This window comes from Anas acuta, chromosome 1 (genome assembly GCF_963932015.1).
Source record: "Anas acuta chromosome 1, bAnaAcu1.1, whole genome shotgun sequence".
NCBI lineage: Eukaryota > Metazoa > Chordata > Aves > Anseriformes > Anatidae > Anas > Anas acuta.
Genome location: NC_088979.1, coordinates 30228362 through 30256331, shown reverse-complemented (window position 1 = coordinate 30256331; position 27970 = coordinate 30228362). Strand labels below are relative to the sequence as shown.

At 41.7% G+C, this 27970-nt stretch overlaps 2 protein-coding genes across 2 annotated transcripts in view; one reads left to right on the top strand and one right to left on the bottom strand.

The window, feature by feature from the left end:
* The window catches only part of GTF2F2 (general transcription factor IIF subunit 2), an 83259-nt gene that overhangs the window by 444 nt on the left and 54845 nt on the right, over nucleotides 1-27970 (top strand). The window contains exons 2-5 of the mRNA XM_068675074.1: nucleotides 5527-5600; nucleotides 6096-6114; nucleotides 7040-7184; nucleotides 15155-15193. Of these exons, the coding sequence (XP_068531175.1) occupies nucleotides 5527-5600; nucleotides 6096-6114; nucleotides 7040-7184; nucleotides 15155-15193 (277 nt within the window). The remainder of the gene's footprint in view (nucleotides 1-5526; nucleotides 5601-6095; nucleotides 6115-7039; nucleotides 7185-15154; nucleotides 15194-27970) is intronic.
* On the bottom strand, nucleotides 26791-27961 carry KCTD4 (potassium channel tetramerization domain containing 4). Its single transcript, XM_068675081.1, has one exon. The coding sequence runs from the start codon at nucleotides 27798-27800 to the stop codon at nucleotides 27027-27029; it is 774 nt and encodes a 257-aa protein (XP_068531182.1). The 5' UTR covers nucleotides 27801-27961; the 3' UTR covers nucleotides 26791-27026.

Here is a 27970-nt window from a genome sequence, read left to right as displayed (position 1 = left end):
ATGGTGTCTGTGAGGGAATTCCCCAATATGCTGTTACCTTTTGTGCTAGGGAGGTGATTGATTTCCTGGCTATACATACAGACTGGGGGGTGAGAGGCTGGAGGGCAGCCCCACGGAAAGGGCTCTGGGGGTTGTGGTCCCAGCAAGCTGAACAGGAGCCAGCAGCGTGCCCTGGCAGCCAGGAGGGCCAAATGTACCCTGGGGTGCATCAGGCCCAGCACTGCCAGCTGGGCGAGGGAAGGGATTGTCCTCCAGCACTGTGTGCAGCTCTGGTGCCACGGTGTAAGGAGGGCACAAAGCTGTCAGTGCCCAAAGGAGGGGCTGAGGTCCCCGGGTTTGCTCAGCCCCGAGCAGAGCAGGCTGAGGGGAGGCCTCATGGCGGCCTGCAGCTCCCTCACGAGGGGAGCGGAGGGGCACGCGCTGAGCTCTGCTCTCTGGGGACAGCGACAGGACCCGAGGGAACGGCATGGAGCTGGGACAGGGGAGCGTCAGGATGGGGGTTAGGGAAAGGGTCTGCACCCAGAGGGTGGGCGGGCAGACTCCCTGGGGATGTAGTCATGGTACCAAGCCTGCTGGAGTTCAAGAAGCATTTGGGCTGCGCACTTAGTCATAGGGTCTGAATTTTTGGGTAGACCTGTGTGGAGCCAGGAGTTGGACTCAGTGATCCTCATGGGTCCCTTCCGTCTTGGGATACTCTGTGATTCTGTGAAATCTTACAGATGTCTCTAAAGTAATAAGTGATATTACAGGTAGATAGGAGAAATGTGCATAGGAGAAGGTGAGTAGGTAAGAGTTGGTTCTGCAGCAAGAATGAGGGGTGTGACAAATTAATTCACGTGGTGGGCATGAAGAACAAACAAAGCAGGTACTGTTTTGCACAATATTTAAGTTTTGGAGCTTTTTGCAGTAGGAAGGTGTGATTGACATTAGACAAACTTGTTCCAGAATAATGTATTGAGATATTAAAAGTGAAGGTGCTCCCCTGCTTCAAGACCACTGAGTCAAAGATCACAGAAAGCATTCTAATTCCCACATGCTGTGGAACATTCCTGTTCTTGTCATCTTCTGCTCTTCCTGAAGCACCTGCTGCTGGCCATGTGTGGGGAGAGGATGCTGAACTGGGCCGACCTTCAGTCTGCTGCGGTTCGCTGGTTCCTGCAGCAAGGCGGGAGCTCTCAGGCACATCAGAGCTTGCAGTTGTCACGGCTCTGTGAGCATGGGCTGCTGCCTGCTTTAATGAGAAAAATGAACTAAAAGGAACGATGAAATACAGCAAACTTTGCTAGACCAAAGCAAGGTGTGGAGGATTTTATCCTTTAAATCCCTTCGGACCTGAACTCGGAGACAACCAGGCTTGTTACTGGGATCTTCAACACGCAGAGTGGTGGCAGCGTGTAGCACCAGTACTTGCTGCCCTCGCTAGGTGGGATAACGAGGCTGACTTTAGCCTTGCTTTCAGGGAGAGAGCAATCAGCTCTGCTGGAGGAGGGGGGGAAAAAACTTATTTAATCGCCCTTTAGCATGTATTATGCTGGCATGGGAAGTATTCCAGAGGGACTACTTAACAGGCAATAAAAAATGTGGTCATGAGTATTTTAGAAGCACGAGACACAAGAAACACAGTGGGCTGCTTTAGTACAAAGCCAGAAGGCAACTTCGATAACTTTGTTTTGTGTTTTTAGGGAAAGCTGAGAGCATCATGAGAACTGTTGGGTATGCATTGGTAGCAAAGCGAAGCCCATTTAGTATTAGCTATTAGAGTTGTTAATTGCTTGTTCCGTCTGTGATGTGTTTATTTTTATTTGTTTTAATTTAATCTGCTGTATTTATTTATATTTTAAAGGATGAGAGCTTTAACTTCTTGTTTATATGGTCAAAAGAAAACAGAACCACAGGTCCTGAGATCAGCCTTACTTGATTTCTGATACATGCAGCATGCAGATAACTAGATAACTTCATCGAATGCAGAACATAGGCAGGATTTTATTAAAGGTGGGGGCTGCTTCTGTGTTTTGTTCCAAAGGTAGCCAAGCAGTTGAGAAAAAGCTGAGAGAAGATGTGTGGAGCAGGGATGTTTGTAGAGCTTAGGGATATGGTTTAGTGGGGACTGTTAGCGTTAGGTCAGAGGTTAGACTCAATGATCTTGAGGTCTCTTCCAACCTAGAAATTCTGTGATTCAGGGGCCCTTTTGTTGTACAGCACCTGCAGGGCTCCTTGTGTGCCGGAGCCCTGGTGTTCCTGTGAGGTGAGCAGCAGGAAGAGAACAGCAGTTGTAAGAGGTCTTGAAATGGTGTTACTTAGTGTGACAGATTTATTTTTGTTGTTATCTTGTATGGTTTTTTGGAGACAGTTTTTATCTAGAACCCCAGAATAAAGGCCACTTGCCTACAAGATTTCAAGTGCTCTGTCAGAAGGGCAGTTCTTCTGTCCCCACATCGCTCATTCCGTAACTCCGTGTTTTTCCAACTCCTGTTTAGGATTCTTTGAAATTTCTTTTTGTTCTGTATAAAACAGAATGGCCACTCTTGTTTTCTGTACATTTATTTTCAGATGTTGTACATTGTTACATTTTCTGTACATCATTTTAAAGATTGTGAAGGCTGCCTGTTGTCAGGAAGTTACACTTTTATCATGCTAAACTTAAAAGAAACTGGCCAGTTAAGACTTCCCTAGTGTGTAAGACATTCCTTACCTCTCCTGTGGTTGCTTACACCATTAGCATGGAGCTAGCGATTTCTGAGACCATTTTGAGGGTTTTGAGAGTGCCATCTCATTTGAACTGAAGTAACCATGAGCAGATAGAAATAATCCTTTGATCTCAGCCCTTCACAACCCCTTTTCTTCTTTTTCTCTGTGTAGCCATTGAATCCCGATGGGCTGGCAGAAAGGTAATGATTAATTGCACTCTTTGAGGCAGCTGAAAGGAGCGGGATTGATCTGCAGCCTCCCAGCCTGAATAAATTCCCTGTCTGATCCTATTATGTGGCAAGTCAGCGACGCTAATGGCAGCAGAATCCTTCAGTCCTTCTCCACTGATAATGTGTGTCTGCCTTATCACCTGGCAGTATAAATTAGACAGAAATGAGGTGCGAGCACATCATAATATTGCCATTGAGTCATCCAGAGCACGTGTCACAGCATTTATCTTGTCTTTAGAGAGAAAATGAGGCCTGATTCGGCGTGAAATCTGCTGTAGAAAGTCACCACTTCAAAAACTATGAAAAAATATATCAGTACAGTGTGCCCATTCATTGCTTTGTCACGCATTTGTGACGGGTTTGACCCAGTGCCAGCCTGGATTGACATTGTTTGGCTGAATGGTTGGAGGGCATGAGGATTTCCTAGGTATTCCCCAGTTATTGGGGTGCCGTGAGACTGAAGGCAAGTGTTAAGCCCCAGTACTAAGATGTTTTCTGTGGGGTTTGTTTGCTTGTTTTGGTTTAAGGAAGGATGCAGGATAAATGCAAGGTTGTTATTAAATTAGTCAGAGCTTTGGGAACTTTGCAGGCTACTGTTTGTCAGCGAGTTCCTGGGGTAGATTTCACTTCCTCAGTGTGGAGTAAAACTTTGTCTTGCAGAGAACAGAAGTAAGCAAAAATGAGGCTGCAGAGAACCAGCTTGGTGCCTGAAACATACCAAGGGCAGCATGTGGTACGTTTCTCAGTGGCTGCACCTCACAATGTTTTTCTACCTGGGCACGGATGTTTTGAGTAGCTGAGGACTGCGTGAGCTTTGTGGTACCAGGAATGTGAATTAAGCCAGGACTGCGAAATTAAAGAATTTGAATTTGTCCAGGTTTGTCATGAGCAAGTTAGGAAGGAAGTTATTAAATTCTGGTATTGGAATACTTTTTTGGTACGTTGTATTGGAACAGTAGAGGGATTTCTGCTTTGACAATTTACTATTTTGAGTCTTTGAGGTACATCTTGCGGTGACTGCTGCATCCTGAGCAGAGAGGAAGGGTTTCTGGGAAGTAGGAACTTCTGTTAGGTTGCTTTCAGCTATTTGCTGTAGAAGAGAAATATGTAATTCTCATATCACTTGAACATCTTACAGATAGCTGCAAACAGTGGGATATGATTGCCCTTGCTGTCTCAGGTCTGTATTCCATCTCTTGATGGAATCAAGGAAGCTCCTCGTGCCCCTGGGGCTGAACTGGCCGGGGGCTGAAGGCACCAAATGCAGGAGCTGGGTGGGGAGCTGCTCCCCGGGGCGAGGCTGTGACATCTTCTGAAGTCCTGTGGAGATGTGCACTGCTCTAATCAGCACTCAGCTTTTTGCTAAACAGAGATGGAGGATGTTGGCACAAACACTTAACCTTCTGATCTCACAGAATAAATGTTATTCATCTGCCTCAAGCTTGTCTGCTCTGTGAGAAGAACCCGGTAAGGCTGCCGAGCGCTGGGCGCGTTGTCCTGGCATCCTCATCCCCAGAAAAACGAGGCGCTGCTGCGGAGGCACAGCCCTGCCTGCTGGGATGCGTGTGGGAGGCTGAGGAGCGTGGGTGGACGGACACCAGCTGCAGCGAGGCACGAGGCTGGCCGTGGAAGCGCCGGGTTTCAGAGCCTGGCTTACCCCGCAGTACTGAGCTGGTCTTTTCTGGCCAGGGAGCAGCAAGGAGGGCTATGATCTCAGCTCGCACTGCGGTAGGAAAAGGAGAAAGCCAGCCTTCAGCTTGTCGGTTCATTACTTGTGCCCTGAGGCCATCTTGCTGCCCACCAAGAGCCCAGGCTGCCTGAGGCTGTGGATACCAAAAACTTTGTAATTGAAGGGATCTGTGTGGCTCCCAAGCTCTAAACCTCCTCTTTTGCAACACCTTTTGGTCTATGAGCTGTCTGTCTTCTCGCAGTCCTCATAGTTGTGGTGGTGTTGTTTTTTTTCCCAAAAAGATGAGACTTTCTAGTGAGTATTTAAAAGTATAGTTTTATCTGGTAGGATTACTGAGACTCCTTCATTTAAGAACACGAAGCTGATCTTTTTTGCTTTTTATGATTGCATAATAGTATTTGAGATTCAAGATAGTCCAGTTTTTCCCGCATTTGGACAAACATACTGTACGCTGGCCTTATTTTTACGCTGCATTGTTGGGGAGGGACTCTTTGTCAGGGAGTGGAGTGATAGGACAAGGGGGGATGGCTTTAAACTAAAAGAGAGGAGACTTGGATTAGATGTTAGGAGGAAATTCTTCCCTCAGAGGGTGGTGAGGCCCCGGCACAGGCTGCCCAGAGAAGCTGTGGCTGCCCCATCCCTGGAGGTGCTCAAGGCCAGGCTGGATGGGGCTTTGGGCAACCTGGGCTGGTGAGAGGTGTCCCTGCCCATGGCAGGGGAGCTAGAACTAAAGTCCCTTCCAGTCCAAGCCATTCTGTGGTTCTTTTTGCTCTCCCTACTGGAATATATTGCCTACGATTTTTAAATCATACCATGTTCTGGAGTGGTCAGTGAGAAAACATTTAAAGTATGTGCGTGTACATAACTTATATAGAACTTTAAAATCTGCTTTTCCTGAAATCTGTCATCTTGTTTTAGGTCCCGAAATACTTGTCACAACAATGGAGTAAAGCATCAGGAAGAGGTGAAGTGGGAAAACTAAGGATTTCCAAGTAAGCCTTTACTGTACCTTTCCTGGTTGCAATTTTTAGACTGTTGACATTGCACATAGAAGAAGCCATCAGCAGTAAAATAGATAATGTTGCACCTTTTATATTACATAATCCTGTTTCTCACAAACACCATGTGCATATTTCTCTGTAAACTGAAAAATACCTGCCTGTGTAGTGTGATCAATTCCTAAATACATGAAATTATACTGGGGGAGTGGCACTGTGCCATCGTGTGACGTCTGATTTCTTAAACCTAAGAAATATGCACATCTAACTGGAGAATCTCCTTTAATTTATGCTGTTTTGCTACTTCTGTTCTCACCTGCTGACTTCTCCCACTTATCCTTGGGCATCAGCATCCAAAAAAAAAATTGAGCAGTTCAGGAGTGAAGATGAGTAACAAAACCAGAATTTGCTTTTTGCATTTTGATCAGGGAAGCTAAACTCGTGGAAGTAGATCTTGGAAACTAAAACATTAAATATTTTCTTTTGCAGAAATCAAGGAAGAACAGAAGTAAGTAACTACCACATCCAAAGGCTGTGGATGTGTTATCTTTTGATTTCTAACAATTGTTTAGAGCTTTCTGGGTTCTAATACTGTATGTTTTTTGTTACACCTGTAATTAAGCGTTGTACCGGTGAGTTGGGAGTAGAGAACTCTGTTCCTAGCTATGCCCATAAGTTTATTGTGGGACTTCTATTTCAAGGGGGGTTCAGGTTGGAGGTTAGGAAAAGGTTCTTTATGGTGGTCAGGCAGTTGGAACAGGGTCCAAGCGCTCACAGCACCGATCCTGCTGGAGTTCAAGAAGTGTTTGGCCAGCTCTCTCAGACATGTGGTCTGATTTTTGTGTGGTCCAGGAGATATCCAGGAGAAAAGGAGTGTTATTTAGAATTGCTTAAAAGATCGCCTAGGTCTGTCACTTTGAACTGGAAGAAACTTTGGACCAAGCAATGAGTCCCTCTGTAGGATTCTTGCTGTGCCTGGCACTGGGCATTCAGCGAGTTCCTTTATGGGCATTGCTATGTAAATATGGCAGGGGAGCTGGATTTGGAGTTCCCAGGCTAATAACACTTGTGGTGCCCTAGCGCTTTTCTTGGGGACTAAGCTGGCTGTGTGAAACTGTTTAAATCACTGAATGATGCCTGGAAGCCTATTATGCCTTCCATTTTAATAAGGAAGATCAAATTATTCTCTGACTGCAAGAGAAAATAATATACTTAAAAGATGAGTAAATTCTATTAAATACATTAAAGCTTTGAATGCTTTATTTCAAAACGCAGTCAATGTGTTAAAATTCTTACCCACTCTTTTTTTTGAAATGTTTTTGAAGTAGAAATGTTCTATACTACTTGTCTTTTCTCTCTTTCTGTTTCCCCATAACTCTTAGAGCTGTGTCACTGAGTCTGTTTAGTAACACTGTGGTCATTGTGACTGTTAGGTGTCATTTACTCTGAATGAAGAACTTGCCAGCATCAATGATATTGGAGGAAAACCCGCCTCTGTCAGCGCACCAAGGGAACATCCTTTTCTTCTGCAAAGCGTGGGAGGACAGACCTTAACGGTGTTCACCGAAAGTTCAGCAGGTAGGTCAGAATTTGTTACAGTCCTAGCGTACCTGATTTCAATAAACAGGGTGCTGAAAAGGCCAGAAGACTCCGAATAAATTTTGGCTTTGTTTTGTAGTAATCTGCATATGTATCACTGTTTTTTTTTTTTTTGTTATCTCGTACATTTCACCTGTGGGTGGGTCTGCTGAACAGAACACAGTGCAGTATGTTGTGCGTTCCCTTCTTGAGTTTTCACTGGAAAAAGTGTTTTTGTGTTGTTTCACCTCAGAAGCACATGGGAACACGTTTTCCCCTTGATCTCTACCTTGAATTTAGATTTATAAAAATGATGGTTCTACCTCTGCCCAGTTGATCAGGTCCATTTTAGCAAACACATCTGTTCACCACGTTTTCTTAGAATCTAACTGTGGTTTAAGCGTATTAAATCTTAACAAGGTCCTATTACCAAACACTGCAGAAGTAAGGTTACCATTTTTCTCACTGGATTCCAGTTGGTTGGCCTGCCTTAAGTAAAGCTCAGGAGCTGAATGAGCAGTTAGGATGTTTGAGGTAACATGTCCTAAATTGCATGTTAGATTTAAGGTACGTGGCAGTGTTACAGTGTACAATATGCTCAGCAGCCCGGCTTGCATGCAAGTCCCATGTGTTGTAGGGTTTTCAGCTGAAATTACATGGTCGTGTTTTGGATGTTGGGGAGAGAGAGAAGGAAGTAAGATGTCTGCAGATCTCATCTTACTGTCTCCGTTTCAGGTACTTTAGGTTTTGGTTTCCCCAGGAGACAAACAATAATTTTTAATACTTCTGCCTTCTGTGGGGCAGCAAACTCTACAGCTTCTGATGTTTTCACGTTCATAGGCTGGCAGGTAATTGCTATGATGGTAGATGATGGTAGAGTGATGCTTTATCAAATAAAGGAGGGTGCAGAATCATAACTCACAGGACAGAGTTAGAATACTCAGTAAGTTTGACCACCTCCTTTTTAAAATCTATTTTACAGATTTAATGGCTGGTAATAAGGTATAGGGAACTTGACTGTCACCGTTAGGCTGGAAATTTAAGCTCTTAACACTACGACTCAGGCACTTTTCAGTTGCTATCCCTTTCTCTGAAACTAATTTAATCTTTTAATCGTTTTTTCACTTAAAAAAAAAGAAAGATTGTATTTTCATGTGCATAACATGCAACACGTAAATATTGGTTTTTATATTCTATAGATTATAGATGTGGAAAGAGATAGGGGGACAAGTTTTCATGAACCATGTAAGCATCTCAGTTGTGCCTCATGTTTTGTTTGTTTGTTTGTTTCTCTGTGCCCTGACCTCAGATTGCTTGAAAGAAGAGAGCTACTTCAGGTGTGAAGATGTGTTTAGAATTTGCATTCTGAGATTTTTGCATGTTTGCTATCTCGTGGGATTTTGTTTTCCAAATACTTTTTAATACAAAATACTGCTTCCAGAACCTCTTGGGGTAACTTGAACGTATGCAATAACTGCAGCTTAACTTGAATATGGAATATTTGCCATCAGTTATAATGGAAGTCATTGGACTGTGGTAGCCAGAAGATGCCCTTTTATTTCTGTTTCACTATCTGTAATGCCAGTGTCTTGAAGCCTTTAGGTACTTAGAAGCTATCCTTTTTTTATCTAATCAATTAAAAGTTTGGCATTTCTTAGCAACTCCAAGATGTTATTCAAGGACCATCGACCTAGTGAGTGGAGTAGAAGTTATAATATTAATCAGGGGCAAAGGGAATTTACTGAAGTGAGAAATATTTGGAGTGAAGCACTGAATAAGCACAGAACCTGTCAAAGTTGTTTTTGCTTGAGTTTAGCAAGCATGGCATGCAATTAGTGAGTTTTCAGGAAACCGTGTTAAACTGTGTTGCTGTGTTAAAGCTGCTATTGCCAGTACAATCAAAAATAAACATTAGTGTACTTTTCTTTCTTGATTTTGTTTGTAAAAACGAACGTGACAAATATATCCCAAATTCCAGCCTGGTTGCTTTCAGACACTGTGTTCCTGCAGCCACTCTTGTCTTGGAATGTGAATCTCCAATATGGTTTGAGCTCCGTGGCCAATTTCAGCAGTGTGAGAACAGGTGTCTGAAGAGCGGAACAAACGCATGGATATACTGCCCAAAAGAAGGGCTGCTAAACTATTTGATGCCAGAAAGTCCACATGGAAAAGAACTCTTAAAGTTGTATCAGCCATGGGAAAAAGGCTCAGTAAAAGCTTATCCCTCTTTGCACATCAGTCAACCCACAGTAAGAGGCAGTCCTAAGAAACTGAAAGGCATTAATTCCTATTCTAACAGACCAATGCTTGTTCTCAAGTTATAACTAGCATATTTTTGTGGAAAGCACTGGTGATCTTGCTGCTTTGTATTTTGCAAAGTGTGCTGTGTTACAGATATGATATGCCAGCTTGAACCATGGTTCAAAGATTCAGCTGGTGTAGAACTGCAGGTGGCATTTCTGATGTTGTTTCTGGAAGGATGTATTTGATGAATAATGGGGGTGAAACATGGACAAAAAAAGTGCTTTGTGCACTGTTGCTCTCAGTCAGTACCTTTCTTGAGGACTGAGCTCAAGATTCCCTCCTAAAACAGAGGGAATTCATATAACAGTTTGATTTCTTTTATAAAGAGTTTTTTTTTTTTTTTTTTTTTTTTTCTGGAGCACATTAAAAGCCCTAAGTTCTTTTATGTCTGTTATCCTGATATGCTTACGTAGTGACCATCTTCACCCAGAGGGTGGTCGGGCACCGGGACAGGCTTCTCAGGGCAGTGGTCACAGCACTGAGCCTGCTGGAGTTCAGGAAGTGTTTGGACAACATTCTCAGACCCATGGCCTGATTATGGGTAATCCTGCTTGGAGCCAGGGGTTGGACATGATGATCCTTGTGGTTCCCTTCCAACTTGAGGTACTATGATTTTTCTGATTCAGAAAATGAATGAGATGCCAAAGTTTGCTTCTGAAATCTTCGGTAATCAGAGAGGATGCTGCAGGGAGTTCACCCATCTGGCCAGTTCAGCACTTTACATTGACTTATCCAGCCACTTAGAGCAAGCAAAAGAGATGAAACTTAACAAGTAATTTAGTATTTTCTGCATGGTGTGATTTCCAGATTGCTGAGTGGGTCTCCTGTGGTTTTTGTTTTGTCTGAATCGCAATTGGTTCTAATACCTGTTGGAGTTGGAAGAAATTTGTTCTTGCATTGTAAATCTCTGCAGCCTTGGCAGTCCCCAATTAGTTAATGGATGGAAACAGGCTCTTCTGAGGTGCCATTTGTTACGTCCAAAATCTAATGAATTGCAGTTCCTTGGTCTTCTACTGCTTGTACCAGCTAATACAAAGTTGGATAAAGTGGATCCCATCCCAGATACTGCTGAAAAGCTGGTCTCTGCTTTCACACACGGCGTGCTTTCTGTGTAAACTAACTCCGTTTTTTTCTCTTTGTTTCTTTTCTTTTGCTGTTTGTGTATTTTGACACAGCTTTAGCGAATTACAGAGAATTAGCAATATGCATTCAAAAATACTGGTTGCAAAATAACACGTTCAGCTGCTGCCCGGACAGCTGTGAGGAGTGGTTACATCGCAGTTGTGTTGGTCCAGGTTAGGAGCAGATGCCCATTTCCCAGAAATGATCCTCGGCTGATCTTTCGAAGCCTCGTTTTCTCTCCCCAGCTCCTTTGCAGTGCTGTTTGCATCTGCGAGATGTCGGAGTCCTCATTGCCGGGCAGATCACCGAGACCTGCAGCGGTGTTCCTGGCAATCAGTTCAGCACAGCTAGTGGGAAGCGTGGCTTCCCTGGTGACTGCAGAGGGACCCGAAGCACGGTTGCCTCTCGCTGTCTACGTCTTGCCGTCTAGGCTGATTTCGGTATTATTTTTGCATTAGCTCTGAACTACATTCTGTTCCATAAACATCACCATATGTACATCAACAGTTGCTATGCAACAATGCTATTTGTGCTTCCAGGCATTTTAGCTTATCTTTGTCATCAGCTATCACAGTTGTAATTTTTTGGGCGGGAGGAGAGGAGAGCATTTTGCATATATTTCAGTGTTCTGTATCGAACAAAACGAATTTTCCTTCTGTGTATGGCTAAGAACTATGTAGGGGCAGATCATGAACTTGATGTGGGATATGCTGGATAAAAAGTGTTTTTCTGAGCTTCCTACTGGCACTCCCCCTGGCATGAGGAAGTGCTGTGATTTGACAGTTTCTGTCTTGGTTGAAGAAACGAGAACATGCTTTTGTTAAACGTTTAACAGCAAACTTTTCAGTTTGGGGCTATAAATTTATTCCCTTAACTGCTTTAATTGCCTCTTGCTTATTTTTCTGTCAGCAGGTAGTTCAGACTTGCTGGCTCTCAATACAAATAAAAAAACACAGCTACGTTACAGACGGTGAGAAAAGTTTCGTACTCAGTTGTTTTTTGGGGGAAACGTGTTACTAATGTGCCATGGGAAAACACAGACCTTGGCAGGCGATTGCATCCCTCCTGTAAAGGACTGATGGATGGATAGAAAGATTTCATGCTGCAGGAAAAAATAGCGTTAAGATATTTCTGTGAAGTTGGGTGAGATGACTCATTTTATTGAAGTTTTGAATATATATTCGCAACTCCCCCTTCGTAAGTGGGATTGCCTTGATGCTTATTTTAGCGATGTTCAATTCCTTCCTACTTGCCCCAGCTCGCTGCTGTTCGAGTAAAATGTGTTTAGAGAAATCCGTGAAGTGGCAGAATGACAGGCAGACCTTTGGTTCTTTCCGAGAAGCAGTCGTGCATGGGCCGTTTCGCTGTTTCATGCCTCGCAGAAGATCGCTGGCTCGTAACGTGACATTCGTGTCCAGTTTTCGGTGTCTTCCTTCTCTTCTTTCAGAATCTCATTTCATGAAGTGCAACTGTTTTTTTTGTAACGCCGTTCAATAATACAGATGAGTCTGCCTGAATACCAGCTCCTGGATTCCCACTGCCTTCCAGTATTCTCTTCTTGTTTGTTTTGTTTTAACACAACCACTAATGTGAAAGTCCCCTTTTTGGGCTGATACATGAATCATGCCTACTGCATGGCTTACAGTGAGCCATTGTATTCCAGTGAAAATAATTATTCAGAGTTGGAGTTTTGAAAGCAGATGTATCTAGCCATTTAAAGAGATGTTAAGGGGAGCAATGGCTAATAACAATCTGGGAAAGGTGTTTCTTTCTTTCATTAAAGCAATTACTGCTGTAATTACATTTAATTATTTCTATAGTACTCAGAATCTTGATGTCTTGTGATACGACTTCCAGTCTTATTAGATGCATGTTTGACTCTTCACACTTTTCTAACTGTTATTTGGGAAGTAAATGCCCTCATCCACTGCCTTAGTTCTGCCTGGTCAGGTGTTTGGGCACATACCCGTGTACCTCAGCAGCACTTTCTGATCTCCTCTATTTATTTGGGCTGTCACTTAACACATATTCCAGGCTCCAAAGTGCTTTGCAGTCTTACTTGATGCCTCCTTCTTCATTTATGTACTTCAATCTTTTATGGGCTGGCTGGAGAGCAGTCAGGTAACAGCAAGAGAGGAAAGCCTCTTGGCAAGCCTAAGATCAAAAGAAATACAAACAGCCGCTGCCTTTCAGCTCTCTGGCATTTATGCAAATTTCAAAATATCTGTGAGGATCATGAAGAGGATGCAACCCATCATCAGAAAACCAGAATATGTGACTTGGACTAGTCTAATTACAGACAGCAGCTTGATGGGTCAAGATTTCATAGGTATTATTGTGACACATTGTCTGTTAATAAACAACAGTGACACTTAGAGCATCTTTCTTCTCCCTCTCTGAAAAATGGAAATATTTGCTTACCAGCATTGTGAGGATTAGAAAATGAATGTAAAGTGGCTTCAGCTGGTTGTTAGGGGGAAGCTAATTTTCTTTTCATTTTTACTACTAAAACTATAGCCTGTTAATTCCCGTACAAATATAAACGTTTCGAGGATATAATGCAAAGAGTATATGGAATAATATATGAAGTAGACATGGTACAGCTGCCCTTATCATCTTTGTACTATTTGTACTCAGAAGATTTGTAAAGCGGAGACACGTGACCCAATCATAACAAAAACAAATTGTCTGGTGATGAGGAAAAAAGGGCAGTTTTCTGCAAGGTTGAATATTTATTTATCGTTTGTCTCTGTTAAAGGCAAATTCACCTGCTGCATGCAGGCAGGCACGCTCACTCCTCTTGTAGACATAGTACACATTTATTGTTATTTGAATTGGAGATGCAATTAACAATTTTTAAGTGTGATGGCTTCTTACGCAGGAGTTATGGTGAGGTGACAAGTCTTTCATTAAAACAAAATTAAAAAGAAACAGAAGCAGCATCTGAATTTGAAAACTATCTCAGCCCAGTTAGGGGTTGATGTCTCAGTGTGTTTGCATGTTCTTCTTTTTGCTTGTTAGGTAGGTTGTGAATGTTTCCACAACTAAATTAAAACTGAGCTAGAATATTGGGTGGGTAATAACATTATGCTGCATAAATATGCCAAATACACTCAAAAAAGTCAGTCAGTGAAAAAATAGATGCTTTTCTTCAAACAGGCTGTCCTACGTGTATGTCTGGGATGTTACCAGGGTTTATAACTCACTTAGTGAATGCTTATGGGTGGGAAGAGGCCACATACAGACATTTTCTGAGTGAGAAGATGTATGCCTTCAGCTGCTAGGACTTCACAACAGCCTCTGCTCGGGCAGAGAAAAGCAGCATCTCTCAGATCCTTCTATTTGCATCAGTCCCCTGGCTGTCAGCCTTTTCAATGAGAAAATAGGGCCGTCAACCATGAAAGCCAGCAAGAACCAGTGGCATGAAAAAGGTTTTGTAAAACATTTCATGTTTTCAAGTTCTGTTAATACCCAGCCTGTAAATGGCAGAAATGATCAAACTAACAACTCACAAATTTCTCTCTGGATTATAGCAGTAAGTCCTCCTCGCCTGTGAGTAAATTGTCCATAATGATAGCTGTGACACGGCTGAGTTGGAAGCAAAAGACAAGTATATTTTACCATTTTTAACTGTATTGCAGATAAGTAAAAATGTTCTTCTTGTTCTCTGCCGTAGAGGAGGTGCAAAAAGAACAAATAATAGGAGAAGCAGTTGAACTTGAGGTTGAGGAATTTATGTAGGAGTTTATCTTCATAGGACTTTGTAGGTGTTAGAACTTGGTTTACCAAAATACATTCATTGGCTGCTGTTTCCTGAAAGGCTGGACTGAAATTTAATGTGGAATCTGTTCCTGATTTTCACTCTGCTATTCACCTGAGTGATAAGTTTTATGGCAAGCCACTTTGCAACACGTTTCTTTTTTCTTTCACGCATACTTTCATTCTCTATGGAATAGGATGTGTTTCTGATTTTTAATTGATATATTTTTATCTGACAAGTCAGGCTCTAGTACCAGCTGTGGGCCAGTGATGAGAAGGTAAGAAGACTGAAAAAAAATAAATCCTTGTGTGATCTAGAAAGCTGCAGAAAAACTAGAGAGGAGGTTGCCCATGTTCAAAATTGGTCTAGTGACAAACATGTTCTTTTGCAGAACTTTGTTTTTGTTTTAAATACACAAAAATGATATTTATTTGTCTACAGAGACTAGTAAGATAAATGGCCGTGGTTTATTACTTAAGCATAATCCCACAACTGATTTTCTATAGCTGTGTAACTTCGTTTGTGCAGAGCTCAATCAGAGGTGTAATGGAGTTTATCCCATTTAAGTCATGAGTTTGGGTACTAAAGGGGACTTTTTGTTGCTCTGTGTAGTAATTTTTTCTTCAAAAAGCACATCTATAAACATTAATCAAACCTAGTAAGTGTGGTTTTTATCCTTCTTTGCTTTGCAGCCCACTTTTTAGTTGTAATTTCAAATAATCAACGCAGAAACGTTGTTTCTGTTTTTGTTCATTTGTTTGGTTTTTTTTTTCTTTTTTTCCAGAAGGCCAATCAGATGAAAAATCTGAAAGCGGCGGTGCTGGTGAGTGTGAATACTTTCTCTGAAATGCTTAAGTGATGACTTATAGCTGCAGCTTTTCAGTTTTACTTTCCAAGAAATTGGTAGCTTAAAAAAAAATGGTTCTTTTTGTTACGTTTCTAGGGCAGAGTGTCATAAAATTGACAAACAACTTAATAAACTGTATGCTGTAACCAGAAGCTTAAATTATTAATATTTTTGATTTTAATGGAAAAAATAGAATTATGAAGGAGAGCATTAGAAATGTAATGATCTTTAGAATGTCATTATAGATTTTTATTTGGTGTTTCTCATCTATTTTTTATGTTCGTTGACTCACGGATTAGTTTGGTTTCTTTCCTCTTGGTTGGAAAGTTTGTAGCCGATTTCCAAATCTTTGTTAGCTGGTTTTAATTGCATAGGCTAATCAGTCAGAAAAATACTGTTCTAGTATTGTGCTTTATTCAAATTGTCTACTGCTTGCAAAAAAATTATAAATTCCTTGGAAAGAGTGAAAGAAAAAGTTGTAGTTCACTTGTGTCACCTACCAGTCGCATGTTAGTCAGTCTAACAATGTCTTAAATGCAGTTAGTACTTCTAAGGCTGCTTCCCAAACTGCAATTGCTCTAGTAAAAATGGTTCTTTGCACAGTTCAAAGAAGTATTTTTTTAATGAAATGGTCACCGTGCTTCTAGGAGATAAGATATCAGGCAGGCTCAGGAGTGTTAAGATTTCATTTCAGGTCTAAGCTAGCCTGAGCAGGCTTCTTTCACAGTGAGGAGGAAGGAGACAGCTCCATGAGGTGTCTTAGAATGAGACAAGTAGGTGCAAGTGCAATTCCCCAGCAACTCAAGCAGAGCTCTCTTGGGGCCGTGAGATCCTAGGCTGCTCCTATCTCTTCTGCTAAATCCTTTGGGTTTACATTACTGAAATTGCCAGGTATTACATGACAGTACCAGAATCTTGGTGTCAAGCAGCATTTAATAAAAATTCCCCTTTTTGCTTTTATGAAAGATGTTTCAAAAATATCACTAATGTACTAGCACGAATAAGTGCCAGGGTAAGCAAGAGCCTGTGATCCTGGGAAACTAGACACAGCTAATGTAAAACACACAGACAAATTTCAGGCTTGTTAGCAGAAGGATTACCCAGGATGCATGCAGATTAGATAGTACTGGCACTTGGAAGTAGTAATGGCAGAGACAGCAGATGGGCTAGAAATAGTCTTACAACACTGTCCTTCTTAAAAGCACTTCCTAAATATAAGTCTAATGCTAGTGGCCTTTCAAAATGTCTTCTGGAATGTAATTTTTCATACACTGGAATATGGAGATGATTGTTTCTTCTGTGTTCTTTTTTCATTTATTTGTTTTTTTTTTTTTTCCATGTATTTGACTTCTATTTGAACTACATTTCAGCTTCAGCTGCTGCCAAAAGTGTATACTTTTGTCTTTTTTTTTGGAAGGAATTCTTTTTAAAATTGAGATGCTTTTTATTGTAGTGGCTTAAGCATATCAAAAGATTTATGACTAGTTTTAGAAATGTTCTATCTGTATCCTCCTACTGAATCCAAGGTATGTTTCTAGCTTGCAGTTTTCCCCATTGTTAAAGCCTGTTCCCTCTGATTATCTGGCAATAGTGATGTGACTCTAAGGTGATGAAGGGCTACTTTCTAGAGATCAGTATTTTTATACCCCTTGAACAATGAGACTCATTGCTGTGGGATGTCACATTGTAAGCAGATCTTAAGAGTTTAACTTCTGAAATGAGTCAGAATTTTAATATTTATATTGCATTTCTCTGCTGGTTTTTTTGTTGTTGTTGTTGTAGGCACGTGTGCATGTTTTTGCTTGGCTTTGGTGTTTTTTAAATTCTGTTTTGCTTTGCTTTTGCATTTTGAATGACTTACAATTGATAAGTATTGATATGAATGATAGTTATAGATCACCAGTATTATGTAGGATATTTGTAATAACATTTATCATTGGACCAGCATTGCCACACTTCATTCCATATGGAGGGAGACAACGTGATACAGGTTCAAACCAGAGTTCACATACCCAGTATCTTGTCCTCAGTGGTGGCCGGGAAGTCTTGAGAAGAGTAAAAGAACAATGCTAAGCGTAGTGATGCCTTCCCCAGAGTACTTCTTCTACTCTTCAATGATTTGAAGGTCAGAGAGAGAGAGCCAGGGGTGCTGGTTCTTCTCTTTAATAGGCCTTCATGGATTTTTCTTCTGTGAAGTATCTCTCTTGGTTTTTGCAGCCATGTAAACTGTCAATATCCATAATACCTTGAATGATGCTAAGGTTACAGTCAAAATATTCAGGAATTAAGATATAACATGAAACAAGTTTACCTAAACAAAATAAGAGCTCCTTCTGCATATGTAGTTTGATAATTTGAGGTCACTTTTTCCATACAGAGATCCTATTTGGTTAGTGCATGTGGTAACACTGCTCAGGGATTCAACCAGTGCCCTAAGGCTGGGTTTTGCTGAATGTAAAAGAAAGGAGCAAATAAAGTGTCAGCTAAAGGAACGAGAAACGAGAACTGGCTCTGCTTTTTCCCGTGTGATGCCAAACAGCATCATACACTTTCTGAACAAATAATTTAAATCCAAACGTGTGTATAAAGTTCGTGTTTACTTATGGCTTCTCTTGCACCTACCCGTAAGTGCTGTCAGTGGTGACAGAAGCTGTGAAAACCAAGTGTTTGTGCCACTTAAAGTCTGACCTACCTCCCCTCACCCCAAAGTAAAAATACCCAGAAGCTGCTGCCCTGAGTCTGTGTTGTCTTTGAAGAAAGGTATGGTAAAGAAGTGTGTTCTTCATGTGCTTATGCACTAAACTCGTGGAAGCACATTCAAGTAATGTTGCACAGCCAGCAGTTATTATTTATACATCTATCTATCTATATATATATATATAAAATCATAATATTATTATTCATAATAATATTATTATAATATTTAATATTATAATGTTGCCTAAGCTTTGAGAACATCATTTTGAAGGCACACTATTTCTTTCATAGGGGTGTGTGTTTGTTTCAGCCACGTACACAGACTACGGATGCATATTTTTCTTCAAGGATGTGTGCATCAAGCAGCGTTATGTGTCCTGAACCTGCTTCTAGCCAATTGCACTCCTATTCTTAATAAATTTCCTCTCTTAAAGTCTTTGACATTAGTTGATAGCAAATAGCAGCCATCAGTACTTCACAAGCTTTAGGACAAGGCGTTAGTCATCTCTTTCCCTATGCGTGCTGGTGAGTAATACTAAAGCCTTCTAGTGAGGGGAGAGGAACCGCTGGGACCATTTCTTATTTAATTTTGGGTAGAAGGAATAAATTACCTGAGATACTGCAGACAGTAGAGCACGAACCTAGAATTAGCATTTTGCCCATTGCGAATGTACACGTTTGGCTGCATACACAAGTATCTAATGCTTGAACTGTCTGAGGATCACACTTGCTTCATTTTTCGGTGTCACAACAAAGAATTTCAGGTATTGATTATACATACATTGGTATGCTCAACATTCAGTGTAAGCACTTTGCTTAATGCTGAGCAGCGTTGCAGTGAAGTCAGCAAGTTTTTGGGAAAGGCACAGAGTTCTCCTGTTAGGACACAACTGCATGAAGCTGCAGAGTGCACACTTGATTTCATCCACTTCCAAGCAATTAATGTATATTAATTGCACTTCAAAAGCAAAATCTAACTAAGGACAAAAAATATAATCAGGAGGAGTAGAGCCGTAATTCTTAATTTAAATATTAGCGCAAATCTCGGTGTTGAAGATAATTACAGAACCTGCCATTTGCAAGCTGCGGAAACAGTTTTTGTCTTGGAAATTAAACTTTGCTGTTGGCAGCTGAATGCAACAAAACTTAGATAACGGACCTCTTGGTGGTGTTCCAAAAGTCATAATCAGTAATGAGGCTCCATTTGGTGCTGTTAAAACAAATAAAGACGCAACCATTCCTGCGTTATGGTATGTGGAGTCAGTCTATCATCCTGGTTATAACAGATAATCTGGAGAATTAGGAAGGGTGCACTGGTAGAACAGCTAAAAGGACCTACAATTTGATGTAGGTCAACGCTAATTGGAACTAATTTTTTTTAAGAAACTTGCATAAATATTGCCCTTAATGTCTATTTATTTTAGAATACTGTATGAATATTCTAATATTTGCTTTACTGAGCAGTCCTGATGAATTTAGCTTGCTTTTGATTGCATTTATGATTTGTCTCTAATATAATGACAACAGAACCACAAAATTGAAGGGGTTGGAAGGGACCTCAAGAGCTCATCATGTCCAATTCCCCTGCCAAAGCAGGTTCCTTGGAGCAGGCTGCCCAGGTAGGCGTCCAGACGGGCCTTGAATATGTCCAGAGAAGGAGACTCCACAACCTCCCTGGGCAGCCTGTCCCAGTGCTCTGTCACCCTCACCGTGCTGAAGTTCTTTCAAGTGTTGGTGCCGATTTTCCTGAGCTCCATCTTGTGGCCATTGCCCCTCGTCCTGTCCCCACAAACCACTGAAAAGAGGTTGGCCAAATCCCTGTCTCCCACGCTTAAGATCTTCGTGACTCTCAAGGAATCCCAGGAATTTCAACCACGTCTGGGGTTGCAAATGATGACTCCACAAGTTGCTTTTTGTCTTCTGCGAGGGATTTTGTTGCTGATTGGAGTTCACCCTCCCATCAGCACGGTCACATCACATGGACTCCGTCCTCAGCCCTTTGCAGTGCTCCAGGACTGAACCAGAGCCTTGAGTGGTGGCGGATCAAAGGGGCAGAGGGAAATCTGCTGTGGCCAGTGCAAGGCTGGTGTGTAGCAGCTGTAAAGCTGGCAGGAGGCAGTTTCAAATAAGAGGTAGTTCTGCACACAGAATGTAATTAAGCTATTAATTGCTTGCCAGAGGATGTGTACATGAAGATGGGGTTTACAGGGCTTTAGAGGAGACCACAGAGGTGCAGGGAAGAATATCCACTGAAGGGCAGGAAGGCTGAGGAGACGTCTGGTTTGAGAGAGCTTTTTCTGTGTGCCTGAGCCTGGGAACAGTCTAGCAGAGCTCATTTGGTGCTTTCCCAGAGCTAGAAGGCTTTTCCAGCCCCAGCACCTTGCCAGCAGGAGCAGTGTGTAGCTGTGCGTGTTGTCTTCCACATGCAGGCTGTCCTGGGAATTTCTGCACCGTAATCTGTGGGCAAACCCTAAAATCATCATCTGTGCCCAGCAGAAGAGTATCACAGGTGGATTTTTATTGTCCTAGGAGAAGGCATAAAGCAGTTTATACGTTAGATTTCTGCAGTGTAGGGGAAGAACAGGACTTGCTATTCGTTTTAGAAAACGTGTAGGAAATCTCAGGGGACCTGGCAGTGCTGCCGGCCTCAGATAAAGTCAGCTGGTAACCCGAGAGTGCCTTTTTCTCTGTTTAGCTGATTCTTATCTGCCTGGCTTGAAGGACCTTTAATTTGTTTCCTATGAGATGACCAGGTTCAGATTGAGAAAATGTACTGCTTTATCCCTCGTGCTTGCCAAAGGCTTTGTTTAAGTAGGAAAGAGGCAATAAACGACTGGGTTTGGTGTTACAGTTGCTTATTCTGTTTACGTTTTTTGATGCTTAGGCTGTTCATTGCTAGTTTGTTTGCCTAATTTCTCCTTCCTAATTGGGAGAGTCTGTACCCACCTCTGACCTGTGGGGTTTTTTATTCATCTGTTCACTGTGGTACAAAATCAAGAACCTTCTTTGAGTTAACAAGCAGCTTTCTGTGGAGCTACAGCAGTCGCTTTGTAGCTTGATATTTTTCTGTTAAATAAAAAAAATGTGTTTTTCCATTCCTCTTATTGCTGCAGAAAAAGAAAATTGTCCTCCTGATATGTGACACATGAAAAGCCAATGGAGAATTATTAATAGCAGTAATTTCAGAATAATTAGAGTTAGTTACTGGTGTTGTCCAACCTCACTGCTGTCCTGTGCCTTCTCCATCAACCCGAGGTGGCAGTCACCATCACAGAGTCCTTCTCCCCTCCTCGGTCCTGCTGCTCAGGTATCGTGAGCTGTCTCACCGCACTGCCTCCTCCCAGCCCTCGCTGCTCGGGCAGCTCCTGTGGAGCCTCATCTTCCTGGAGCTGCAGCTTTCCCTGGCAAGCAGCCTTGGATTTTAAAACCTGTTGTCGTCTCCTTTCTCTTTGGTCTTCATCTCCAAAAGCTCCTGCAGCGGGTGAGGTGCCACCCTCCCTAAAGAGGATGCTGCTGCTTCTTTCGGTGCCAAGACAGTGGCAGTATCTTGGAAAACCATAGGGATCTAGGTTTTCAGGTAACTGAAATTATGCTCGGAGTGGAACTGTGGGAGTCCCCTTTTAATGTCCAGACAGATTGTGGGCTCCATGAGTGCTCCATACACCTCTTGGATTCCCCAAAGCTGTAACACCAGTATCCAAGGCAATGCTGTACTTACTCCTGGCATTAGCACAGGTTTTGCAGACCTTCAGAATGGCTTCATTTTGAAGTCCTCTTCTAATTGCTTGGTGTTTAAACCTTAACATGCTGAACTCGCATGTCACCATGCAATAATGTTTTAAATGAGTGGCTGTTGTTTACGGCTGTAATTATTGTACCGGTTCCCTGACTGGTTTTGTTTCTGAAGCAGCGGAACAGTGCTCCTTTCGGAAGCTTAAAATGAACAAACGTGGTGTTAAATGATAATGGCAATGATGTTAAGCTGTTACCAGCGCGGATAGAAACAGCTTTTTGGTAGACTGTTGCTTTTAGCTGTGTGGTACTCCTACCACACACGTTTTTAGGAGGAGAAGTCAACTGTCTAGTTCTGCAGGATATTATGCAATTTCTTTCAGAAAGGAAGGCGAGTGTGTTTTCTTTTGCAGAGTGCTTGCTCATCCAAGTTCCTCAGGTGCCATTAGACATCTCCCTCCTACCGTCTTTGCCGTGCTGCTTATTTTCTGACATTTTATTGTGAATGGTGATTTATAGAGGCAGTGCTTTGAGGCAGTGTTCTGTGCGATACCTTGTGCATGGTACTTACAGAATGGCCGTTTCAAGAGAAGCTGAAAACCATAATATTTTCTGATCTTAAATTCCTTCTACCTTATCAGTTGCTTTTGTTTCAACCTAACCACTTACACAAGCTTCTCTCTTCGTATGATACCTTTATTTTTTAACTAGTACTCACTTTCCTGATAATCCTGCCATGTGTTATAGGACAACAGACAAGACTTGAGGTTAGGTAATAGTTATTCATCAAAGATGAATTAATTCTTGCCTAAGAAAATAATGTTTACTTTGTCATAGACCCAAATGAACCTGCCTCTCCCATCCCTGTTCCTCATTCATTATTTGAATCAGGACACCATGACCCTTCTACTTAAATAAACAAATTAATGGATGAGGCACTTCCATTATTGAATTGCAATAATTTTTGCAATTTGTCCTTATTCTGCATGTATGCTAGTGGGGAGGGGACCTGAGTTTCTTCATATCCTTCCATCTTATTGAATGGAAACCTTGCAATGCTTGCAAGAAAGAGCTGAAAACGTCATTGGTTGCTGCAAATGAGGTTATGATTTTTTTTTCCTTTCAGGATCTAAATAAATATTGTCTATCTTAGAAAAGAGATGGCCAGTTGTCACTTTCACAGTCATACCAAGTACAAATGCAAGAATACAGTTAAAAATACGACGCAAGTACACGGAAAGGTCAGTAGGGCAGTTAAGGTGCTGGGAAACACTGCTCACAGGGCAAGCAGGTACTGACAGTAGGGAGAGGAAAGCTGGAGCTTGACCTTGATGCACAGCCTGTGGGTTTCAGAGCATCAAGGCTCTCTGTAGAGACCACTCTGGAAGTGGCTGGTGATGAAGTGACTGGCTCTGGAAGTCACTGGGCAGTGAGCTGTTGGAGTCTGGCAGCATACTTCAGGGGAGCATTGCATATGTGCCTCTGCTTTCTATATTTTTTTCTAGGCACCTGCTTTTAGCCACTGCCTTTACTTACTTGCCTTCTAGGAGAGGGGAAGGTCAGAGGGTGAAAAATGGGAATCATGACCAGAATGATTCAGTATGAAGAGATGGAAACAGAGTTCACAGTCACGGGTAACGCTGGGCTAGAAACATCTTAATCTGACCTAGTGCAGCCACTCTGAGGTTTTGTCCTCACGTAGAAATAAACCAAATAGGTGAATGCTATAATACCATGCTGCCAAGTGTGATCAAACAGCTGTTGCTTGCTTCTCCACCAATGGAGAGTATGGGCATGCGAGTGTGGGAGGAAGCAGTACACTGGGTGTTTTGATCAATTTGACATCAATATATACATATATTTTTCCACAAGCATTCACAGGAGCCAGAAAGTTTTTTTTTCTGCAGTGTGTGTTGGTCAGCCCTGCCTCCAGCTCCCTGGCCTTTCTCAGTTGCCCACTTGATGGCCCTTTTCTCACCAGGAAAAGAGGCAGGGAGGCAAGCGGATATGTCCTAGAGTGAGAACAGGTTGAATCCCCTCCTTGGGGAAGTTACTTTTCATTCCTACCACTGCAGTTGAAGGTAATTCACAGAAATTATAAAAATTACAGTTCCTACATGATGCTTTCAGGATTATACTGGTAAGTCATCGTGATTCAGCCCTTAACAAAAGGAATAGAAGTACTTGGTGTATATCATACTCAAAGTGATGTTGTTAAAACAACTGTTGGTATTTTTGACTTAGGCACTTGATTTTGCACCTTTATCATTGTCATAACAGTATTAAATATGCAACTTCCAACTGGAAAGACGAGGCAGAAAAGGTAAGCATGCTGTTTAACTTGCTTCCTTTTCTGGCAACCCTACAGCGTTGTAACACGAGCACCCACCTGAGTGAACATATGCAAAATAGATTTGTTATATTAAATATTTATGGAGCGAAGAGGAAACATTATGGAAGCTTTATGTGGTCATTTTGTTTATATATAAAAGCAAGCCGCTGCCATCCTGGTTTGATAAATTATTCAAGTTCATCACTACATCAAAGCATCTGATTGAACAAAACCACAAATACATCGAATTATCTCATATCAGATACAATGTGAACTGGGAAGCTTTCAAGTGTTCTTTTTTTCATAAATTAAGAGAGAATTAGGTACTCTGAATCAAGCGCCTGGCAAATGAAAGTTTTCCAGTAAATCTTGTAAATACAAAAGCTAAGAAGATATTTCAGGTGTTTTGAATTTTACCTGTGATTACCAGCTTGTGAATGGCTCATATTCCAAAAGTATTTCCTAGAACAAATGCAGAACTGTCAAATTCTCTGCTGCTTTCTCACGGGTGAAGTCATGCTACGGTGAACAAGTGGCACTGCTTTCTGATACGACCGTGCTAACGGTTCCTAAGAGCCCAATTGAAAGGCAAGCAACCACAGAAGGTTTTTATTAATTGTTTGGGATCAAAATTGATTTTATTCTCTTTTTCTTTCTTTTCAACTCTAATGGCAATTTAAATCTCAATCAAAAATTAATTATAAGTGAAGGTTATAACCAAAAGCACTTAAGTGAAAATGGATGATGTGACATCTGAGGAGCAACAGCCTCCTCCAGACTTTGTGCTCATACAGGCTGTGTATTTGACAGCACTGAGAGCACGCTTCTTTAAAACTTGGAGATCAGTTAAGAAGCTCATTAAGATTGTCTTGTCACTTTTTTTTGCTCTTGTAGAGAAATGAGTCCACGAAGGGCTTTTCATGTCATCGTTCTGTGTGATGACATTTCTAGTTCTTGTCCTAGGAGATCAGCAGGAATCTGAGTTTCTCTCAGGTGAGCTTTCACATTTACTTTCTGCAGATGTCCTAGAGATTGTTTTAGGTACAAGATTAATGGTTAATGAGAATTCTTGAAGGCACCACTCTGAAAACAATTTATTGTGGTGTGTGGAGGGGAAGGAGGGAGGATCATTATGTACGCAGTGATAGAGTTCTAGTTGGAATGGCTTAAGAATATAAAAGAGGTGAGCACGTAAAGAATTGTATTTTTCTATGTATCTCTTGTAGATGGTTAATGTATGTGGACAAAGTCAGAGAAGTTCTGGGACATGCAAACTCTTCTTCAGTTTGCATGCCTGAAATTTCAGGTGACTTGATTTTTAATAGTTTGGGAAAACTCAAAACTTAAAAAAAAATAATAAAATAATAAAAGCACGTATTTTCTTATCCTTAACTTTGTAATACAGAGAGGATAGAGAAGTTTATAGTTTCTAGTCTGTGGGTATTCTGGAGGGATCGGACTTCCCCACTTGATAAAACCATAGTGGATTGTTTTGCAGTCACTGCTGCCTGGTCTCCCTCTGAATTCATCCCAGCAAGGGACCCAGTTACCTACAGTCATCGTGTGTTACAGGTGAACTGGGGTTTCAAATGGGATGATAAAGGGACATTGAGTTTGTATTCCCAGTCGCTATTACTGAAAATGGATTTGTTCCCTCTAAAAGCCGAGACAAAATTGTTTTCAGCCTACCAAACGTTAGCTCTTTTCCTCAGTTGTCACTTGTGGTATGCATTGCAGTGCGTTTCACTTGGACAGTCCTAATGTTTATTTCCTTTTTTCTCTACAAAATGAATATTCTGGGAAAGTTAAGAAACTGCTTGGTTGGATTTTCTGTCTTTAATGGTATTTAACTTGAATTTTGATTTCATTTGAGCTGCGAATGATGGTAGAGCCCAGGGATGGACGAAGCTTAAACTTTGAGTTAGTGCAGCTTCTTTTTGTGCGGCGTGTTGATTTTTCAGTCTGCTTCTGTGGAGTGACTGGTTTGTAATGCTTGTGGTTAAATTAGAGCTGTTCCGCCAAAGCTATTAAAACCTTGTTTAAAATATAAATTAGCAGATTTGATAAATTGTGAAGATGAGGAGAAAGAAGATATTTATTCCATTACTTATATTGATGCATCCTAAATGCCAGCAGGTGGTCTATTCAAAACTAATATTGCAAACTGCTTTTAGAAAGCTATTGTGCAAAGCAAGGGCTCTGTTAATTGCCTGTCTTTATGAACACCAATGATTAGTAGAAAATAGTAACTTGAGCATTGTAGGATGTCATTGCTGGAAGCCTGCTATGTCAAACTTTCTGCCAAACATTTTTATTAGCCATCTGATAACTATATGGAACCAGAAAATGTTACGTTCTCTGCAGATTCAGCTCGTTTCCCAGCACAGAAGTAATCCCTCCCCAGCATTATCTGTTGGTTCACGTGCTTTAGCAATTGTTGTTAATGCAGCAGCACAGCTGTAAATTTGATTTTAAGTGCGTTGAAATAATTAGTTCAACTTTCGAATCGAGTTGATTAATTCTTGAACCCTCTTTCAATGTCACGTTTTGGCAAACCCAGTACAATAGCATGAACACTAACGACCGTTCAGAAGAATTTATTCCATTTCAAAGCCAGTCTGAGAGACTTGTTAGAAGCAGAACAGATTTTCAGCCTGCCTGTTCTGTGGAAATACTCTCCCTGCTGCTTAGCAGAGCAGTTAGGTGTGTGCGTGGCAGTCAGACAAGTACACAAAAAACCCAGCTAGACTCTCCGGCTGAACGACAGCATGAATAAAACATATTACAAACAGCACAAAGCATTCAATCTGCGTTTACAGTGGTTAGCAGGTAATTTTTTTATTAAATTCAGGCATAAAATTCTCATTCAGCTTTAAGTAAGCCAGAGATGGATGTCGTTATGAGATTTACATACCATTAGCTCACATTAACTGATTAGCAGCCGAGCTCTGTGGCACGGGGCTGGTTAGATACGGTGTTTGTGATGCCAGGACGCTGTAGTTACAGGAGGTTTGCTGGCTGCATGCTCGTTTCCTCTGCCTTTTGCAATTACTTGATAAAATGAAGTGCATCGCTGTGAACAATAGACCCTTTCGAGCAATCCAGGCTGGTCAGCAGTCTAAATCCACATTTTAAAGCCATCATGATAGCCTCAAACTTAAGAGTCTCCAGGGTGCAGACAAAGGTGTTGTCCTCCTTCAGCACGAGCCGCGTACCGTTTTCAGACTTGATGAAGTATTTGAATTGGATGATATTCGAAGACACAGAAAACTCCTCGGGAAAGCCATCCAGCCTGCTTTTGGACACCAGCACGATGCGGGATTTAATTTTTGCTATGAAATCGGGAGCGTTACAAAAGATCCTGAGACCCTGGGAACGGTCGTGGCTGTCAGTGATCTCCAGGAAAGTAGTCTCTCGAGACGCTAGCTGCTCCTTCTCCCACTTGGATTTCACTGCGTCTGATAACACCTTAAGCTGAAAAAAATCTGCTTCGTGTGCCAAAAGTTGATTTTCTCGAAACCCTTCCGGGAGCAGAAGTTCTCCATTTCGGAGGAAGTTCAGAATGTGCCTGAAAAGGAGTCCATCTCTGTCTATGAAGTAATGTCCATCTGCATCGAAAGGGCACATTATCTTGCCGTTGATGATACCTTCAAGAAACGAGTCTGGATACTTGGTTAGCGTCTGTTTCTGCGTGATGTACAGATAGCCACCAACGTTCAGGGTAACCAGAGATGTTTTGTAGTCCTTGTCTTGCTCCGAGCCTTCGGAGGCGCCGTGTATTTCCTCAGATTCCTTTGCTCTTCGGTTTGATTTTCTCTCCATTCTCGAAGCGAGGACAAAAAGCCAGCAGTCCTGCTTTGTTCCCGTCAGCCTGAAAAGACGATTTTTTTTTTTTTAAAAGCACCTTTCTTCAGCTCCGGCACGATGTTGGAATGGAAATGCTGCTAGCATTGCTTGGTCTGTCAGCTGGCTTTTGCAGTAGGTGGCGTATC